Below are 22,627 nucleotides of genomic sequence, written 5' to 3' on the forward strand. Positions count from 1 at the left end.
TCATGAAATCATAAAAGTATAAGTAAAGTGATATGAATAAAAGAATAAAATAGAGACATCATATTTTCTAATTTCAAAACATAAAGATCCAGTAATTAAAGGTAACAGATAAATCAATTAGCCTAATTGAATCATTCTAGAATCTGTACCTGTATCTTAAGTATATAATTATGTAAATGCATCTAATTATTTTCAGTTGTGAATTAAAAATTAAGATAATAAAAAAGTATGGCACTGGCATAAATACAGATATACAAATCCAAGGAGCAAAAGAGTAAGACCAGAAATAAACCTACATGTATAGCATCAACTAATCTTTGACAAAAGAGTCATTGGCTTGATGTTGACCAGCATCCGGGGATTTTATAGATTGTCAGTTAAGTGGCCTATAGTCAGTGATAATGCACCTGCCCCGCCATTTAATTGGACACAGATGGGTTTAAATACATGTGAGTTGGACTGATTAGCAAACCCAAGGTTGTCTGGACTGAAGGGCCAAGGGCCATTGTTGCTGTCATTATAATAGGACCTCATTCTTGCAATTTACTTTCCTTTTAGCTGAATTTTACGCTTTACAAGAGTATACAGTGAGATTCTTCTCTCTGAATAATATGTGTACTTGAATAACAGATTACTTGGAGTTCATATTTTGGTGCCACTTTTTATTTTATTCTTTAAAGAATTTACAGTTGCTGATGAGGAAACTTCTGTAAACTGAGTTGTTACTTTTTTATAGGTATTTTATTTTTCCTTAGTTCCCAAAACACTTTTTGAAATAAATTTTATTCACATAACTAAGGAATACAATGTGATATGAGAGAATATATATTACAGTAAAAAGGATACTATAGTGAAGCAAATTAACATACCCATTATTTCATAGAGTATACCATTCAGAAACAGCTAAAATCTACTCATTTATGATGGACTCCATGTATAGTACAATTTTATCATCTTTTGCTTTATGTGTTTAGGATTCTTTTATATATACTGCTTTATACAGGTGTTTTAATCCATGTAATTGTATATTTTTAAAATTCTTAATTAAAAATTACAATAATTATCTACTAAACTTTTTCCATTTCTTTTGTCATAGAACATCTGTGGGTCAGATTCTGCAGTTTACAATATAGTGTGTGTGTGTGTGTGTGTGTGTGTGTGTGATAATTTCTCATCTATTCTTTTTTATTGATTTTTTAAAAAACAAATGACATTGGAATGCATTACAATTCTTATTACACGTATACAGCACAATTTTTCATATCTCTGATTGAATATAAAGTATGTTGACACCAATTCGTGTATTCACACATGTACTTTGGATAATGATGTCAATCACATTCCACCATCCTTTCTAATCCCCTGCCCCCTCCCTTTCCCTCCCACCCCTCTGCCCTATCTAGTGTTTGTCTATTCCTCCCATGCTCCCCCTCCCTACCCCACTAAGAGTCAGCCTCCTCATATCAGAGAAAACATTTACCATTTCTTTTTTGGGGATTGACTAACTTCACTTAGCATTATCTTCTCCAACGCCATCCATTTACCCGCAAATGCCATGATTTCATCTAGTCTTAAAAAATAATTTTTTCCTCTACCTCTAATAGATTCCACTTTAATACTCCTCATTCTATATATCTCTTTATTGTTACCAGGATAGAGAACGTCTTATCTGCTGTATTTTCTTTTAATTTCAATGATTATGTTTCCCATTTCCATGATTTAGTCCAGGTATTTTTTTCATATCAATTGAATGTTATTTTGTTTCCATTTACTTCTGTTCCACACATTTTCTTCTTTTACATATGAAGGAAAATATATGTCAGGCTCCATCAAATTTCCTAAAACTGAATATCTGAGAACCAGAGAAGTTAAGAAACAGAAATGGAATCTTTAATTTGGCATATTTTCCTGCTGGTTTTTCTTCTTCACCCAAAACCAATTAACAATCCTTTCCTTTGGCTCTGTCTCTCCACGGCATCATTGGAACATGTAAATCAGTGTGTCCCAGGAATTCTTTTAACAAACCCAAATATCTGTCACAGAAAAAGAGGAAAATAATTTTTAAACTTATAAGAACTTAGTGGCTATTACCACCGTAAGTCTTTCTCAGGGGTTTGGAGAACTATCAGGAAATGAATTCCAGGAATCCAAGAGATTCATAGAAGATTTATTTACCCCAGTAATCTCATCAAAGTCACTGAGTATTAACTACTGCCATCATGGTGGTCATATGCCTGTAACACCAGCAGCTCAGGGGGGTGAGGAAAGAGGATATCGAGTTCAAAGCTAGCCTCAGCAATTTAGCAAGGCACTCAGCAACTCAGTGACACCCTCTCTCTAAATAAAATATAAAAATATTTTTTAAAAAAAATTTTGACCACAAATTAGAGAGCAAAAAAACCAAAACAAAAACCTAAAATCTTTCCTCAACTTAATACTATGTTCCTATTCTCAACTTATGAATTCTCAAAGTTTAATAAGAGTTGATTTCTTCAGAATCTGCATTGGAGAGATTTTCTGTTGGGTGGATTTTCCATTGAAATTAGAGAGTTCTGGGCTGGGGTTGTGGCTCAGTGGTAGAGTGCTCACCTAGCATGCATGAGGCACTGATTTCGATCCTCAGCACCACATAAATGTAAAATGAAGATATTGTGTCCACCTAAAAAAAAAAACTTAAGAATAAATATTAAAAAAAAAAGAAATTAGAGAGTTTTTTTGAAACCTGCAATGTCTAATTGAGATAAAGTAATCTTGAGTGTTCCTCACTTTTTAAACTATTGCAAAAGAATTACTAGAATGTAAAAGATACCACAACACTGGCGCCACACTCACCAACATTTTAAACAAGTCTAAAATATGAGAACAATAATCTAGTCAAAATCATACTACCAGAAGAGCGTATTTCATATTGCTAAAGACCATGTCAGAAACGGAGTGGTGAGTCCTGTCTGATGGTTAGGGACTCCCTGTCAGTCTGAATGTAGAAGAGCAATTGCCAGAGTCTGGGAAGGGCACGGGCAATACATAGGTTTGGTAAACAGGTACCACGTTGCCCAAAGTGATCAGCAGATTCAAAGCGGTCCCCATTAAAATCTCTATTAAATGACATTTCATAGAAATACACAATTCTAAAATTCCTATGGAAACACAGAAGATACAGAATAACCAAAGCAATTCTAAGAAAGAAAAAATAAAGTCAGAACCATCACATTTCCCAAATTAAAAATCATACTACAAACCTATAGAAATCAAAGCAGTGTGATAATGGTATAAATTCAAAATAGAGAGTCCAAAATCAATCCAAACATATACAGTCAACTAATTTTTGTAATGGGGTCACAATGGGGAAAGTATCGTCTCTTTAATAAATAGTTCTGGCAAAACCAAATTGCCAACTGCTAAAGAATGAAACTGCATCCAGACACAAAACCTTAACTCTTAAAGAAAAGAAGATATACTTTTGACATTGGCCTAGACGTTTTTTGGATATTATACCAAAGGTTCAGACTACAAAGACAAAATGAATGGATAACAACATATCAAACTGAGAAGTTTCTTACAGCAAAAGAAATAGTCTAGAAAATAAAAACTGCAATTTTTTTGTTCTTGGTACTGGGCATTGAACTCAGGGGCACTTGGCCACTGAACCACATCCCCAGCCCTATTTTGTATTTCATTTAGAAACAGGGTCTCATTGAGTTGCTTAGTGCCTTGCTTTTTCTGAGGCTGGCTTTGAACTCTGGATCATCCTGCCTCAGCCTCCCAAATCGCTGTGATTACAGGCATGCACCACCACACCCAGCTAAAAACAACAATCTTTTTATATTCTATACATATTTAATTTTGTTCGGAGCAAGGTTTTCAAGAAAAGATAATTTTTTGGGGGCTGGGGATGTGGCTCAAGTGGTAGCGCGCTCGCCTGGCATGCCTGTGGCCCGGGTTTGATCCTCAGCACCACATACAAAACAAAGATGTTGTATCCGCCGATAACTAAAAAATAAATATTAAAATTCTCTCTCTCTCTCTCTCTCTCTCTCTCTCTCTCTCACTCTCTCTTTAAAAAAAAAAAAAGAAAAGATAATTTTTACTACTGTGGGGATATTGTATTATACAAGTGTTTAGTTTAATTGACTGAATTATGTGTAAGATGCATATAATTTTAAACATTGCAAATAAGTAGCCTGTTCCTAAGGCATAAAATAGATAATTTTGGAAATAACTTTATTTAGTTTATATTTTGATGACTTAAGTCTGTAAGAGCATTGATCATACTGAAATTCATGATGCTTAAGATTTGTACATTTCAAATTCCAAAACTTGCTGGGTTGCTTTTACATGGTAGAAAGATTCTGTCTGGTTGGCCAATGTTGTTCTTTTTTTTTTTTTTTTCCTGAATTCTGTACCTGTTTTGAACTAGGAATTAGCTAATTTTATGTACTAACAGAATTAAGCATGGAGTCAGATGAGGTTAGGATACTGGGGTTGCCACAGGTAGGAAACAGAAAAGTCAGTGTTTGCATGTACAGAACAAAAGAGGCTCATGTAACTTTCATTAAAAAATTGTTGGAAAAATGTATAAATAATCGAATAATAATGCTATAATAGTTGATTAATAAAAATCCATTTTAGTATAGTTTCAATGAAAGTTGTGCCCAGTTCAGTAGTACAATGTTGTGAAATCAATCTCCAGAATTTTATCTTGCAAATCTAAATTTTAAATGCATTATGCAACTCCTTACCCTGGGAGACAGGAAATTGACCACATATAAATCAGCACCCAAATCACTTAGTAGTCTGTGTTTCCAAGGTTTGAAGTCATGGTAAACATCAAGTTCCTAAAATTAGGGGGAGACAGAGAATTTTTCCCCTCTATTCCATCTTCACCTTGATTTTCAATAATAATTGTGTAGGCTTGAAATATCCATTAACTGGAAGAATTTGTTATTTTATTTTGAGCCAGAGGAAGAAAAACATTTAAACATCAGAATTTAGTTTTGTATTGGTACTAAAGCAGGAAGGTAATAGATTTTTCACAAGTTATATTTGCCTTGTTGTTAAAAAACATCAGCGTCTTTAAATCTACTTGTAAAATTCAGATAGCTTGTATTGTTCTAGAAATTGAAACCTAGTTTCACTTTCGGTTTATGTTAATAATATAGTGATAATAATAAGATCTGTAATAAAAGCCCTACCTACTATAGGACAAGCACAACACTAGATTTTTATGTTCATTATCACATTCAATATTTGCAAAAATCCTTTGAAGAGAAAACCATCAGTATCTTTGTTTTGCAATGATGAAACTGAGCTTCCTAGGTGACACAGCTGAAAAGGGACAAAGTGAGATTAGGCCCTTGGGTGGTCTGCTGTATTACAAAGTCTGTACTTGTAAGTCCCAGGCTGTGATGGTTAACAGCTGTACTTCCTCAAAACATTAAATCTGAGTAAATTACTTTTAAAAATTTGTTTTGTGAAACTAAAATATATTCCCCTAGAGACATAGAGTCAAATTGCCGTGCTTTAAGTTCATTTCAAACAGCGCCTGTCTCTGTGGTATGTCACCAACTCAGGAAGCAAGCGGTCGTGCTCAATTTACATTCTACTTACAAGATTTAGGAATTGATTTTTGCTTGATTTAATTTTAATTTTACAAAATATACATTGCAGTTGGACTTCCAGAGTGGCAGAGGAAAGAACAGGTATCCTTTCCCCAAAACTCAGGGATAAAACAGGATATAATTCTCAAAATAAGACATCTCAGCATTAAGGAATGAGTGAGGGCATACAACAAATTGAGAAGAGCTTGCTCAAAAATAACTACCAGAGCCCCCATAAGAACAGTGGGCACTTAACACAGGGAAGTTCACATGGTAAATCCAGCTGAGGTCTTGCTGGCACGGTAAGGGTAGACACAATTTGGAACTCCATAGAAAGGCCTCTCACCCAGAGAGTTTGTAGAAACAACAGCCACAGTGGTAAAAACCAAAGGTTGACATCACAGCTGCCAGAGGCTGCAGAACTGGACAAAGAAAAGAAATACCAAGCGAGATTTAACAAAAACATCTGGGAGATGAGACACGCATGGTGGACTCTGATCCGCCCCAACTTGTTTCTGGAGATCTGGAAGGCTGCACACTTATGACCAAAGGGGAAGAGTCATCTGCCCAACCCGACTGAACACAAAACCTTGCACAAAGAGAAAGTACAGCCCAGGACAGATTTGTCAACTACTCAAAAAGTATGTGCTCTAACCACACAGGCTTCCTCAGCAAGGTAGAAGTCTTACTAGTTTAACAAGGCACAGCCTCTGACAAATCATTGCCTACCACCTAGCTACACTGACCCAGGAGTGGCTTCCTAGGAACCTGGGTTAATAACTGGGGAAAAAAGTAAGAATGGAGGCAGAGAGGGAGAAACAAAGGCAGGAAGAAGGAAAATTATATATCTTAAAAACAAACTGATCAGGGACATCAGTGTCTATAAACCACATGGCCAGCAGAATCTACAAAACTGCTCCAAGCAAGTAATTTAAAAATAAAAATATAAAAGCAAACAAACAACAACCAAAGAAAAAAACACAAAAAAGCATATATGAGGTATTAGTTTGGCTCCCCAGACACTGAAAAAAGAATTTCAAAAATAAAAATAAAAGGGAGAGAAGCAAAACAAAAGTGACTTCTTCGAAGAGTCTACTACTAGAAAAGAAAAAAAAAATCATCAAAGAACAGATTAATTTAAAAACTTAAAGTATATACATCCATGGAGTTCTATTAGCACTTCCAAGGAATGGGTTACTGATATACCCAGCAACCAGATTACTTATAACCATAAGCTTAATGGATATAAAGTCTGATACAAAGTGTACCTCGATTTATTCCCACCTGAATAAACTTAGAAAATACAAATCTAAGCTTCAGAGGCATAAAGCAGATCAGGAGTTGCAAATTGTTAGGTTGAGGGTGGTTTTGACTTACAAATGGGTTTGAAGAGTTGTAGAATTCTATATCTTATTTGCAGTCTTGTTTACCTGGGCAAATATATTTGTTCAGATAAATTATGCACTTAAAATACATGCATTTTACCAAAAGGTATACAATAACACAGTTGATTTAATTTTTTTCAAAGAAGGCAAAAAATGAAAAAGAAAATATTTCAAAGGACAAGAACAGATTGAAGTAGGAAACACTCCATATCAGACAGAGGGACACAGGCTCAGCTGGTTTTGCCCCCCACCCCCCCGCTAGTTCAACACCTGTGTGTAACGCTTTCCTATTCAGTGCTGAGCAAATGCTAGTTGAATTAATGATTGAAACCTAAAGGGACTACAGTCTAGACCAGGCTCTCTCAGAGAACATATTCTTAGAGGAAATTTGTCTCCCCTATACAGTGGTTGCTGCCATACCAGCCCAACCCTGAGAAGTTACTCTCTTGCTTCTTTTTCTTAACCATTTGTGATACCTGTGGCCCATTACTTTTCATACCTGACTTGCATGCATCTATTTGTGTTTGGAACAAACTAGAAGCCATTACCTCCCCGTATTTAATGTTTCAGGAGGAAAAGTTATATTTGTCCTTAAAGGTTTTAGGAGAAGACAAGGAAAGTCAAAGGAAGCTGGAATGTTTCAGCTAAATAACAAACACTTAAACAAAAGGGAGGTATCCACGATCCAACAGAAATAGCTGTGTAAGAAAAGCAGAGAAAAAAAAAACTACCAATATTACCAATTAGTCCTGACATGGATGTGGTAATTTTTTTTTGTTCCCTGTGTCTAGTTTTCCACTAAACACAACATGAGCATATATTATATGTAGGAAAGGTACCTTGGTCATGGTCATTACCCACAAGGAGCTTAAAAATAAAAAGGAGAAGAAAGATACGCGTGGCTGTGCTCAGGTAGGAAGTGAGGCCGGCACGCAGAAGAGTCCAGTCCAGGAACTTGCTCAGCTCAGAGGTGGGAGAGGCTGCTTCCCAATCCTGGGTCAAGGAAGTGGCATCAGGGCTTTGAAATTAAAGTGGGATATGGAAACAAGTGGCTGTCAGGCAGAAAGAGAAAGAACTCAAACGGAGCGTACAAACAGTGGCATCGCTAGGTTTTCCTAAGCCCCTGGGTGGTCAGGCTCTTGTTGCAATGGGGAGACGTCGTGAGGCATCTCACAGGATATTCTGACATGAGCTACAAGAGAACAAATGGGAGAAACCATAGATAAACTGGAAATAGTGACTGAGGATAAGGTGGAGTTGTCCAGAGAGAGAAGCTGAGCGGTAACAGGGTAGAACTGGGATGAAAAGAAGGAACACAGACTCACCATCACTTCTTACGCCCTTAATACAGGGATGAGCAGAAGTATCACAGGTACGATCACTGCCAAGAGGACCAAGTTCACAGAAGTGTGGTGTCCTGTGGATATTAGAGACAGGGAAGGATGTTATCTTAAACCCACTGCTGATTCTCCTCCGCCCATTGATTTCCTGACTTTCCATGTGCCTCGGGTATGAGCCACATCAGTCATCCTGTTTCAGCCACTCTGTTTCGACCCCTATCCAGGGAAGGATTCCTCACTTGCCCGGAAATCTCTTGGCTGTATGTGTCCCTTACGTCTCACTCTTCCATGTCTTGAATTACTGGTGTTCATTTCTTCCTCACACCCCTCACCTACCTTACCAAAATGTCCACATGACCACCTACTCTACCTCCCAGTCTTACCCCAGTAGAGGATCATGTCCCGGCCTCCTAGACTGCTGTGCCTCACTCGACAAGACAGGCCAGATGCTTCCTCAGCTGCCACCTCCAGGATCACCCGAAGATACCACGTTCCATCGGCATTAGGAAGAATATCATCTTGCTTGGTGCCCACTTGCTCCTGCTCACCTCGCATCCACATAACCCAGATAGGTTCGGGGTAGAAACCAGAGACGTGACAAACCAGCAAGAGTCGACCCGGCTCAACGGTGAGGCCACTGGACAGCCAGGCCTCTGGTCTCACTGCAGAAAGCACAAAGGGGATTCAGATGTGGGTGTTATGTACAGCCTAGGGACACATATCCACACCAATATGCACCGTTATCTATTTTCTTCCCCAATGAAACTATCACCAAGTAACCCTTCTCCCTCTTGTCCCCTTCCTCGTCCTAAGTTCACATAGGGTGGCACTCAGAGGAAGGTGCAGAACTGACCTCTTCTTTGGAGCTCCCTCTTTCCCGCATCTAGGAGACCCAAGAGGAATCGAGGGCAGGTGTTTCTGGTGAGATTGTACACTATTTCCTTGATGCCTTCATAGCGATTAAGGAGATCACAGATTTTCTTGGCTCTACTCCCACCCTCTGGAGCTGGCACCCATGATATGTTTTGGAAGCTCAGGAAATCTGATCCTTCAAAAGCGGCCTGGAAGAAGCTTTCTGGGCTCTCTGGAGAGTGTAACTCACAGCTGGCACTTGCTTGTATTTCAAAGGGATCTGGGGGAAGGGTAAAATGAGAAAAAGTTTGAACGAAAAAACTAGAGCATTGAAATAATAATCTAAAGGCCTCATCAGCAAGTGTAGTAAAAAGGAAGGATGAGCCAAAGATATGTTCAGTTAGGAACTAGGGAGAGAAAAATGGCTGGGGATGGGAAAAGAGGAAAATATGAGATAAATAGATTAGCAGGAGATTGACCTTAGAAAAGTCTGGAGAAACGATAGGTGAGTCATCTAATATTGGCTAGAAGTGAGGGGGAATTTTTGTGAGGAAGATGGCAGTAGCATTTCACGATGCATGAAGTTGTCATAATCACTGTTGGACTATGAATGTAGATCTTTGAAGAAATCGGGGGAAGAGATCATATTTTAAGGAAGTCAAGCACCAAATGGACAAAGGTGTGCCTCTGGATTGTGGGCCACAGAGGGAGATCATAGGCAGAAGATTAAAAAAAATACAAGAAAAAATATTTTAAAATAATAAAAGTAAGAAATTTTAAAGAATCAATATTTAGAATAATCTCCTAAAAGATTTACTCATGCAGACTTTTATGGTGGAATGGGATAGTAGAAAATGGCCCTATTTAGATAGGACTAGAGAGTTTACCAGAAATAGAACAATCCTCTGAAGAATTCCCTTAGCTGTGTTGGATGAACTTACATTCGAAATGAAATTGACTGGCATGAGTTTGAATCTGCTGAGTTAATCCAATGAAGTATTCACGGAATAGCAGCTCCAGGAATACAAACTCCTTATTGCTGAAGTTGCCCTTGGACCAGGTGTGCAGGAATATTATTGTGCCTGATTCACTTTTCCAGCCGTGAATCTGCAACTCATCCAGCCAACCTGAGCCTTGATGCTTTGCCCAAGATTGGTTGGCGAAGGATGAGATCTGGATGAGATGGAATGAGATCTGTTCCTGGACCACTGGGGATGGAAGAATGTCAAATAGTATAAGGCAAACATGAGTGCATAGCAGGACAGGGAGAAGATGGTAAGTGGTCCAGTTCCCAGAGAAAGAACCTTAGCCTTGACCTTCTCCATACACAGAGCAGCACGCCCTGTCACCATCCTCCAAAAGAATAAAAGGGATACTCAGATTGTAAGCGTATTGGTATTAGGGTCCATCTTGGGAAAGCCCACCATGCTCCACCTGGATCCCCCGAGCTGGGCAGCTGGCAGAGAGGTTCTTACCATATGCATTGTCACTGCCTGGGAGGAGAAGAGCCAATGATGGAAGGTACAGAAGCAGCATTTCGTCTGCAGGTGTTTCCTTCTCTCTCTCAGCAAGTCTTTGATGGCTGATGTCAACAAACCTCCCCTTCCATACCACTAGTCTGGCTTCCTCCTCTCACCCGTCATTTTCTGAACCAGTCACTGATGGCAGCAAAGAAATTCTAGACTTTGCCTCAATATTGAGCCTCCTACTCAATCTCTCATTTCCCCTCCTGCTCTGAGCTAAAGTTATGCCCTCTCTCTGTATTCCAGTGGTTCTCCTTTTCAGTAAGCCTCCATCATATTTCCTTCCTCAAATGCCCTTGGACAAAGTAGTGTGTGGCACCCAAGGGTCACCTCAGCTCTCTGAGTCTTGCATTCTATCTGTCACATAAAAAGAAGAAACTGTATGGCTTCCTGCTTGTTTGAATGGGTCACAGTGTTTCCCATTTCTGCTCTGAGCTAGGCCTCATGCTCCCTCCTGTCCTCTTCTCAATACTCCCTGCTTCTCTGTCCCTTTTCATTGTCCTCCCAGTTTTCTCTTTCCCATTTCACCCTTTATTCCTCCACAATTCTCATTTCTTGATTTTCACTGGTTCTTTGATGAATTGGAGAAACTGTAGTTTCATGGCTCCTAGGACTTCCCCATGCACTCTCCATTTTTTTAAGAGATAAAATTGTAGCTTTTCAAAGTATAGAAGATCTGATTCATGAACTTTAACTCCAATTTCAAGTTCTTACCTCATGTGACCCTATCATCCTTCCTGCAGCCCTTCAGAGCAAGGAGCTCCATCTCATTGCAAATGGGCAGGTTCTCCATATGGCATTGACAGATTTCCTAGCATAGGTCAAGGTCATAGATAAAAGAGACTTTGGGGACTCAGGCATCAAATGAAGCTGGCTTCCCTTCACATCCTTTCTTTATATTTTCCCATTGAATACACAAAGGACACTTACTTATTTTACTTGCCACTCAATGTGTCCTTGCCATCCAGATACTAAAATGAGCTCTGAGTCATCACAGCCATGTGGTAGGTTGGACAATGGCATAGTTAAGTGATGGGACTCAAAGTGGCCAGTTGGTCTCTTCATCAAGTCACAGAGTGGAGTAGCAGATTTTGCTGGTCATCTGACAATGTAGTTGGCAGTTGTTTATGGTCATGACATGTGTACTCTGGGACTTGTATTGGAAATTTTTTTTTAAAAATTAAATAAAATATATTTTTAAAGGTAGATAAGACTATATAAGACTATAAATACATAAATAAGTCCTTCAATTGAGTTTAATCCATACATTCAGCCACCAAAAAGAGTTTCTCAATATATGATTAGTACCATCAATCACAGGCATGTGAACATACAGAGATTAACAATATAATTTGACATATCAAGGGACTTTAAACTACAGAAACACTTTTAAATCAAGAACTAAAATGTATAAAATTCATATATAGAATTCCCGAGACAAATCTGTTTTGAACAATATTTTCAAAAGAAGCATTTTGCCTGCCTAAACCGTCCATCATTTAAAATCCCGAAGAACATCCTGCATTTCAACCTGGGGGCTAACTACTGTGCAGTGTGTAATTGTGTTGGGTAGGAGGCTACATGCATGGGGAGACCATGAAAATCCATGTTTAAGTTACATTTTGTGACCTAACCAAATTGATTTTTTGAAAAGGCAGTATCTGGCAATATTTGAATTTATTGAAGTTATTATGAGAGGTGTTTAATGATTTGTCAGTAATACTGACTGGTTTATGTGTGTGGACACATGAAAACAAAATCATTGTGAGACCCAGGCAATACAATTATTATTATAATGTCCTTAAAATAATATCCACCAAATACAGGGATCTATTACTGAAATCCCATTTGTAACATTGTTCTTCTTACAGTGTATCTCATTGTATGTGTTTATCCTGTAAAACATGATGTTTTCATATACATTATGTTTTACTTTGATTTTTCAACACTGATAATGAGGCTGGTTGTCACTCTCACAAACTCTTCCTATCATAGCTACAGATATTTGAAGTTTCTATGAGCTACAAACTCCTTTAAGAACAATTTACAGTTGAAGCCCTACCCAAATCCCTCACCAGCACCAGCTCTCATCTTGTCAATGGCAAGCAAGCTCTTTGTAGTTTTAGGAAGTGATAACAGATAAAATGCCATGCATCTGTCACATTTATTTTCTCTGTGGGCCTTCAGGAGAAGCACAATCCTCCTCTTCCCTTATAATGAAGGTAGAGTCAGGAGACTGACTTACACGCACTGACATGAGTAATGCCATTTCCATGCCTGACCTTGTGAAATATCCCATCTGATCATCTTGCCCTGAAGTACCATCTTCCAAATAGCAGACAAGAGATGAAGAAGGACTCCCAGTTCTACATGGAGTTTGCATAATGAGAAGCAAACTTCACCGTGTTCATCCTCTAAGACTCTAAAGTTTATGTGTAGCTTCAACACAATTGAGCTAGACTGGCTAACATTATAGAGCCCTATAAACAGCACCCTTTCCAGAATTTAGAACCAGGTGAGATAAAGATAGCAAGAGACAGCTGCATCAAATTGCTATCTGTTGCTTCAGATAGATATGCTGGAGGATTTCCCTTAAATGTGAAACCCAAGCAATCTTGCTTGTATTGAACCCTAAATGGAATGGCCATACCCCCTGCGTATGGACTGGGTATGTGCTCCCCCAAAACTGCCTATGTTGAAGCCCCAATATCCAGTGTGGTTATGGAAGTAATCAAGTTTAAATGAGATCCTAACAGTGGGGCCTTGTCTGATATGATTAGTGCTCTTTTAAGAAGACACCAAAGAACTAGTGTTAACTCACCCTGTGTGTGTGTGTGTGTGTGTGTGTGTGTGTACCTACCAAGGAATGACATGTAAGCACACAGAAAGGAGGCAGCTGTCTACAAACCAGGACGAGAACCTTAGCAGAAACTGAATCCAGAATCTTGATCTTGAACATCTAGTTTCCAGAACTGTGAAAAAATATAATTTCTGTTTTTTAAGCTACCTGGCCTATTGCATTTTGTAATAGCAGCCCAGGCAGACTGACACACTCAGCTTTTGCAATGTCAGAAAATCCCTATTTCTGTCCACCTGACAGGCTATTCCTGTGAGTTTGAGCATGGAGAAGGAGAACAGGATGCACACTCTGGGAGCACCTTGGTTCCCAAGGTAAAGGCTGGAGAAAAGGTGCTGAAAGGTATATATACCAGTTTCTCTCATGGATTTACCAGTGAGGTAATTCACTCCATTTTCATAAGAGTCAAGGCTGAGAGAAGAAACAACAAATAATTGGGGAAAATTTCCCTCAAGGGAACAAACAGAGTCAGTACCCAGTTCACATGGCAATAACCCTTCAGTTACACAAAACTTGCAACCCTGCTTTCTTGGGAAACTTACCTCTCCTTTACTCCTCACAATTACCACATTGGCTCTCTCCATTTCTAAAATTTGGTTTTTCCTCTCTGGCCTCATTGACACCCAGTTCTGCTCATATTAAGTGTGACATAGATTATTGCCCGTGGTACCTTAACTGAGCACCACAAACCTGTGAAATTTGAACTATGTGAAATTTGAACTTGATCATATCAATCCGTTTTTAAAATATTTTAATTGCTCTCATGAAGAAATTCTAGATTCCTAAGCATGTCAATTTTATTCAAAAAGGCTTTTATATATTAATTCCCCCAAAGGGAGAGAATTGATAGATCCAGGCATCTGAAATGTTTATAAAATTCCATGGCAAGAGAAGAAAGCAGTTATATAGGCTCTCTGGACACACAAAACCCTAAATGGATAATCGGGAAAGAGGGGGACACCCTTCCATTAGAACTCAGCCTAAAACGAGGGTCTCCACTCCCACTGGGACATCCCGCACTCCTCCTCTGTCACAGCTCCCCAGGCTCCTTCCAGTGTCCTGCTGGTACTCGGCCATGAGTGCTCGCCTGTTCCCCTTTGCCTGGTCTCCTATGTGACATTCCCCTAACTCTGCTCCAGTGGGTGACTTTTGCCTCTCCTCAGGACTCTGATTTCGTGACCTCATGCCTCACAGCCTCACACTCTGTTCTGTCAACCCCTTCTTCCCCAGAAGCAGAAGTTTTGCCCTCTGTTCACTTCCCTACTAGAGAAACCCACAATCACATGACCCTCTCGGGACCTTTCATTTCCCCTTCAGTTCTCCTTCAAGTTTTTCTCTCCGTTTCCTGGATTCTGGCAGCAGTGCCCATCTCTAGCCCATCTCTTCTTCCCTCTCAGATCTACAACAGTGTATAGGTCCCAACCTGAAAACTAGGGTGTACTCCTGCCTGGACCATTTAATAGCAGAATTAATTCCTCACTGTAAGATGACTGCGTTGAAAGAACTCAATATTCTCTAATTCCATTTCAGCTTTACCATGCTTTTACTTGGTCTGTGTACCTATTTATTTCTGCTTACACAGTCTCTGTCTCTTCAGTGTTTCCTCTCCCTCATTTATTTTCTGGGTTCTTATGTTGCTATCTATCCTTTATTTGAGTTTCCTGGACCTCCTTTTTGCCTAGGTACCCTACCCACTCAAGCTAAGCACGGCTTCCATTCTGGTTAAATTTGGAAACCTAAAGAATTATTTTATCTCTTGATCCTTAGATTTCTGTGTATAAATATATGAACCACAGGCAAGACATTTTTTTTTAATTACACGATAGAAGATAAGCAAGCAAACAATTTAAAAGCTACAAAACACAAATAAATACTAAGTAAATTATACTTTTAAAAATTATTTATACATGCATACAATACCCTCACAAGATAAAGAAATATGCAAGAAACAAAATACATTGAAAACTAGAGAGAAAAACAGAAAACTAACATTTGAATTTCCCAAGACATTGTTAAGAATCAATTCCCAGCAGCTTTGTCTACAATATCCACCCGATAACCGTGCAAGTTGAACAAGATCCTCTGTAATAACCTTGACAAAATTGGTTTAGGAAAAACCTGTCCATCTGGACAGAAAGATCACAAGGAATCTTGTGATTACCTTAAGGTCTATTTTGAATTTTTCAAACTTGTCCTTTCAAAACTTTTTAATCACAGGCTAACCCTCGCATGCTTTTGGAGCTTAAAAAAATAAATGCCTTAACTTTACTATGTACATATATGAACACACGACTGTAAATCTCCACATCATGTCCATCAACAACACTGGTATCCTAATCAGAATAAGATATTCTCCATGTTTGTATAAGTATGTCAAAATTGACTCTACTGTCATGTATAACTGAAAGAAACAAATGAAAATAAATAAATGAATAACTATAGCAGTATAAATCATAGCAACAACAAATTAGGGCTTTTCTTTGTGCCAGAAATTTAAGGGGAAAAAAAATGACAGAATCAGTAGTCCAAGTGAGAAAAAACAAGAATTATGTCAAAATCCATAAGATTATACAGACTAGAAAGCCTATAAATTTTTGTATAATACTTTTATATTGTCTTTGTTTAGAATTTTGTACTGGAGGTGTCCTATGTGGCATGATATGGGATCTGATAACACCAATAATAGACAAGGGTACAAAGAAAATGAATGACGGAATCCAAGCAACATAGTTATGGGGAAAAGCTGTGGGAAAATGTAGTTTGATCAAGGCACCTGTCCCAAAACAGAAGCCAAGATAAGAAGCCAAGTAAAGCTATCTGAGAAAGCAGGTGAGGTGCCTGGAAACTGCAGATGGGTAGCAGTCACTACTGCTGAGTGATAACGTGCAGGTTGACATCTCTTGCCTCAAGCTACTTTGCATGAGCCTGGAGTCTGTGGTATCTTACATCTTTGGCTGCATTGTGGTTTTTAGGTACTGCCCAGCACTTACCAGGAGAAAGATCTCTAAATTTCTGCATCTTTTATAGTGTCAGAAAGTCACAACATCACGGAAAGTTCTCTCACTTCTCTTTCACATCAGAGGAACAATGTCTATGCTGTTGAGGTACATTTCATTTAATGAATTTCAAATGTTTTAAGGATCTCTTGTGAAACACGATAAAGGGGAAAAAATTCTCTGTGTTCTGCGCCTTTGTTGTCATAGAAACTATCACCAAGAGAAATTTAATACCACAATGGTCATAAGAAAGAAGAAAGGCAAATTTCTAATTTTTTCTTAAGAAAAGCAAGAAACAAATTGCAGAAGCAAATATTGAGTTCATTATTTTGCATATTTCCTGCAAAGGCTTTCATTATACTTTATGGGAGTAGGGCTCAAATATTATTTAACTTGAGGAAGATAAAATGTTTTATTATTTTTCAAATAAACAAGATTTCAATTTAAAAAAATAAATGTCTTAAAATACCCAGTCCATGAAATTAGCAATAAGAAATCGCTCCAAGCTGCTAATAGCATTATGTCATTCATCAGAAGCAAACACAAAATGAATTTCCAAGAATCCACAATTAATGCAATCTTATTTTTTCTAATATAATAATCTTTATTTGCAAAGTTTCATTATGCACAAATTTCAGTTGTCATGGCTTAGTTCAATAAAAACAGTCCCGGAGCAGTGTGGCTCAAATTTCAGTTGCCCCAGTATGTAACTATTAGAAATAGCACAATGTACAAATTTTACTACTAGATCTTTAGTCTATGAATAATTATGGAAATAACAAATGCAACATAACTGGTGATCATGTGCATTCCTATTTTAAAGTTTTCAGGTGACGATTGTTTTGTTCTCTGCAAAGATAACAAACCATGGAGTTGTGTTGCCTTCTTGTATCTCAGTAATAAATATGTGTGAATCTTCCAGGAATGAATAATACAACATAGATTAAAGTGCAGAAAATTGATGATATTAGAAGTGATATTTTAATAAAATATAAAATAAGTTTATAAACTTCATAATATTAAAGAAGTTTAGAATAAGTAGCTTATACTGCCACTTTTTGAGATATGAACTAGAGGAACTTAGTAAAAGCAAACACATCAACTTAAATGAGGAAAGTGTAAAGGTATCCAAATAAAGAAATGCTGGCAGACATCTTCACCTTAAAGGAATTCTCAGAGAGTCTCCAGCAATGAAAGCTCAAAGCACAAACTATTAGAAGCTGACCCACACTTAGAATGGGGCACAATGCTACATTTTGAGAGACACCATATTCACATAACTTTTATTACAGTATATTGTTACAATTGCTCTATTTTATTATTAGTTGCTAATTTCTTATTATGCCTAATTTGTAAGTTAAAACTTACTACAGTTGTGTGTATATACGAAGAGGCATAGTCTACACCAGGTTCTCTATCATCTGCAGTTTCAGGAAGCTGGAGGTCTTAGAATGCTTCACCCATTATGAAAGGAGATTGGTTGTATCTTGAAGTTTCAGAATCAGCATTGCAGAATATCACAGACTGAATTCTGAGTAACATAATGGTATTCACTTGACATCTTTATCATATACTCAACAATGATTTTAATTTTATATTTATTTATATTTTTCAGTAAAATACAATGTTTTATGGAAATGAAAAAGTAATACTATTCTTGTACGATGCTTTAAAAAACTATATTGAGATAGACTTTTACATTATTTTACTACCATTTTTTTTTCACCTTTATTTCACTTATTTGTTTTTATGTGGTGCTGAGGATGGAACCCAGGGTCTCGCACCTGCAAGGCAAGCACTCTACCGCTCAGCCACAACACCAGCCCCTAATTTTTTTTAAAACTAAAATGCTCAGATCAAAAATTGTAAATATCATATTTTTAAAAGCATTTCAGACCCTGTCATTATATTTTTCATAAGTGGTGGCATTGTTTATACCTGAATCCTCAAATCAGTTTCTGCCATATTCATCACTTGTAACTTGTATATCAGTGATTTATACAGTCTTTTCCATTCATATTACACGATAGAAAAGAAAAATATACAAAATGTCTCAATGTGGAAAGATAAGCATTTAGTGAAACACAAATTAATAATAAAGACCTGTTTTTCTTGGCATAAATTCTAATCAATATCAGCAGATTCAAGGGCAAATATTCAACATCTCTTACCTTATTTAAAATTCTTTAATTCATCATAGTGGTCACCATCCTAATTATTTCATTTTGTATAACATATTCTACAAGTTATATTATCTGCTATTAATGCTAGTTTTCTATATAAATGCTCTGCCAAGATGTTATCATAATTTGCTAAGATACATGCTCAAAGAGGACAATACTACACATTTTCCTGGACCATGTGCTGAATGTTTGACCTTGTCTTGACAATAACTGAATCACCCATACTGTTTCTACACTCACATGTCAACATTTTCACCTAGTAAATATACATTAAAAATGCATAAATAATTTGGGACCTAGAATAATGTTATCTTCCTCTGTATTCATTTAGGGCATTGGTAAACCAGAATTACTTTACCATTTTTAGATAGTTAATAACTGTGCTGTAATCTCTACAAAGATTACTCTCCTGCTTTGCATTTACACTTAAAATGTAAACCTTTAAGTTCCCAACTTGAAGTGAGAGCTCCAATTAGATCTTTGAAAACTTACAAGTCTGCTGAAAAGTTTGCTGCTCAGTATCATAAGCTGCCTCTCATGGAATCTGTAGATATCTCTAGGGGTAAAGTAGTCACCAGTACAGGGGACTCCATGAACTTCTTCTCCCTGACATTAGTCTAGTAATGCATCTCTCCTTTGTTGGTTCTTCAATGCCTTGAGGCAGATTTTATTTTATATTTTTCTTGCTTTTCCTAACTGTCCTTTGATAAGATTCAAAGCACACAGTCTATTTCTGAAAGCAGAATCCCTCTTATTTCATTTTTGGTTGTTTATTAGTAGAATTTGCCACCCTTCTATGTATGAAGCCAACATTTTTATCTCAGAAATCTAAGCAATAATGAAGCTAATATAAGCAAATTGAGACTATCTAGTAGGACATGACTATTGAGCATCTGCGCAAGGTACATATATTCAAGGTTAGTCCCTTCACAAGTCTCTTTCTTGACCCTGAAGCCAGTTCAAAATAGTATGCAGAAGAAATAAATCTGGGACATCTCATCTAGCTGCATATCTGGTCTGGAATAAAAGTCAAGGAAAAACTGGCCCTAATTGTTTTGTTACTTAATGTGTTAGAAGAATCTGTGGCTAAGAGATCTCTGGTCCCGTACTAGAATCTTTGCCTCATCCACTCCTGCTGAAGCAGTCTAGATGATGTCCATTGTTTATAGAATCCCACACATTTTGGCCTGGTGAACTGTGTTTTCAATACTGACTCTGTTTCTGAAGGCTTTGCATTTATTTAAGGTCTGGCAATTATATCCTTACTTCCTTCTGTAAGAACAGTTTTACTGTAGTGGATGCTTGGGTTAGCCATCTATACCCCCTCTTCAAGACACACATGCTCCGTTTCCAAAGCTTCAGGGGATTTTCACTGCTGCCTGCTCAAAATGTGTCCTCTGCAACAATCGTCTTCTGTGGAAGGGAGCTATTTTTCATAAGGAAACATCTCCCAACCACAATAGGTCCTGAAGAGAGGAGGTCCTGGACTCTACCCTTTCCCACTGCCCATGAATCTTGGAAGGAGAAAGTAAACAGTGAAGCTCTGGGTAACAGTGGGTGGCAGAGGAAGAAGATGACAGTGAACTATGGTTGAGTTCTGAGCTTTCATCCCTTCCCAGTAACTCTAAGTTTCGGACATTTTTCCTGACTGCCCAAACCGACACATCCTGCTTCAGTCTCTGATGACTGATTCACTCTCACTGTACCCTATCAAACTCAGAGCCCCTCTGTAACCAGCAGCCATTTTTTTTAATGCAGAAAGTTGAGCTCCTCCAGTGCCAAATTGATCGACTCTGCTGCAGAATAAAGGAAAGCTTGCTGAAATGTTTGATTTCTGCTTCTGTCCCCATTATTTGTGTTTTCATAATGGTGCCAAAATTGTGCTGGTTATTTTTGCTTCCATAAACTTCATGCTTAGTAACACAGGCTTTTCTTCTAAGTACAACTATGCAGGATTCTCAATTTATTTCATAGGTTTGCAAGCACCCTTAAAAGTTTTCTGTTGAAGATATCCTCCATAATTAAAAGTAATGGTTGGATGCATGGATTAAAATAATCCATCCATTTAACAAATATTAACCACTTTCTAGGTACTCTGTTAGGTAGGGAGACAATATATTAACAATATAGAACTAAGGCCCCAAGTGAGTCACTAATGTCAAAGCTCAGATTGGGAAAACATCAGTTAAATGTCACCACTTTGGAAAATATTGTTTCACGCAGGATTTTTAAAGCCTAGAGTCTATATGTCATAGTACTCAGCACACCAAGATGCATAGTTCTTGGTGTGTTTTTCTCCCTATGTAGACTGAATGCTCCTTTAGTAAAGCAATTTCATTGTCAACCACTAGGTACTCCTAAGTGTAGCAAGATGCTTCACTCCAGGCACGTGCTAAGAAACCATTCAGTGAGTAAATAAACATCAAAGCAAAAAAGTGAAAAATTTTCTTTATATGTGTCAACGTCCCTGTGGTTTCTGTGATAGCTACTGGCTTTTCTTTAAGAACATTGGAGAATTGGTGGTAGTTGATGTCGTTTTACAGGAAATTCACAGTTGGTTCTAAAAGAGTAAATAAAGCAGCCAACAATGAGTCAGAGATGCAAATGTGGTCAAATGGGGAAGAGAAAAAGTTGGGTATTAATTCAAAAGGGCAAGTAAACAGAGTAATAGAAAATGTTCAAGGCCCTGTGTTCCATCTCCAGAGCTGCAAAAAAAAAAAAAAAAAAAAGAAGTCCCTGGAGGTAAGGTGACTTTCAGACTTTCAATCCCATGTGAAAATTGTTCCATAGCAGTGGAAATAGGAAAGGATGAACGGGATACAAGCAGGTGACACTGATAGGACCTGAAAGACTTAGAGGAGGGTCAGAACAGGTGGGGAAATGGAAAGCTGAGTAGGAGGCTCAGGGTTTTAGGAGGGAACAGATTTTCTTTGTTGCAAACAGAAGAGGTTTGTCTTATTGTTTGAGAAGGAAGTCAGAAAAGAGATCTGTGGGATAGGTTTATTTAGAACAGGAACCAAAGACCATCTTTTCCAACAGAAAGAAGTAGCATCTGCAAGTGCCATGCTGTTTCTGCCACTTCCCTTGCTAGCTGCTCTCTTCCCAGGCAGAGACAGTGAAGGTGGTGAGAATTAGGGCAACCGACCAATTGGATGTGTGTGTGTGTGTGTGTGTGTGTGTGTGTTGATGATGATAGTTTTCCCTGCATATATTTGGAAAGAAAATTCATGTCCCATTCTGAGTATCCCTGACTCAAGGGCCTAGCCGTCTTCTGGAGGCTGGGACTCTATGGCAAGCAAATGTCTGCTCAAAAAAACGGCTCACCCTTTCTCCCTACTCCGTCACTTTTCCCCCCAATTCACTCTTCATATTTTGTCTTTGCATAGGATTCAAAGAGCCTATCTCCTTCCATGTCATCAAGATCATAATCTTTGACAACCATTCATGGGTACAAAATCTGTGCTCAGGTTGGTTAAGTGAGGTACAGACTCGTATCTGGAACAGCCAGGCTAATACCGTCATTTTCCTGTGTCCCTAATCCAAGGGCAACTTTAGTAAAACGTATTGATCTATTTGGAAAAGTTTTTCCAGGTAAACTTTATTAGATTTGTTCGGGCTGTTCACATTGGTCAATTACAATTCAAAAGTGAGTTCAGTTCCCTTGATTGAGAGTGAGGAGGTGTGGGGGTAAGGAGTGTCTCTGAAGGAGAGATTCCTCTAGAAAAGAGCCTACTCTCTTTCTGAATCTTACTCCATCCTATACACCATAAAACTGCAATCCTACTTTTGAGCAGGTGCTGTAGACCAGACCCTGATTCTTCAAACATTTCAGTCTTCTTCTACTTATAAACTGCTCTCTCATTGACAGCAACCCTGGTTTTTATTGTCTTTCCT

General features: G+C 38.0%; 1 protein-coding gene across 1 annotated transcript; it reads right to left on the minus strand.

Annotated features, from left to right (window-relative positions):
- Nucleotides 1-6,657: 6,657 nt before the first annotated feature.
- On the minus strand, nt 6,658-10,817 carry LOC107160583 (T-cell surface glycoprotein CD1c3-like). The gene is made up of 7 exons (XM_048797552.1): nt 10,811-10,817; nt 10,599-10,667; nt 10,116-10,478; nt 9,176-9,454; nt 8,706-8,984; nt 8,308-8,399; nt 6,658-8,174 (listed from the first exon to the last, which is right to left on the minus strand). The coding sequence occupies exons 1-6, from the start codon at nt 10,815-10,817 to the stop codon at nt 8,317-8,319; spliced, it is 1,080 nt and encodes a 359-aa protein (XP_048653509.1). The 3' UTR covers nt 6,658-8,174; nt 8,308-8,316.
- Nucleotides 10,818-22,627: the final 11,810 nt, after the last annotated feature.

This window comes from Marmota marmota, unplaced genomic scaffold (genome assembly GCF_001458135.2).
Source record: "Marmota marmota marmota unplaced genomic scaffold, marMar, whole genome shotgun sequence".
In the NCBI taxonomy this organism is placed as follows: domain Eukaryota; kingdom Metazoa; phylum Chordata; class Mammalia; order Rodentia; family Sciuridae; genus Marmota; species Marmota marmota.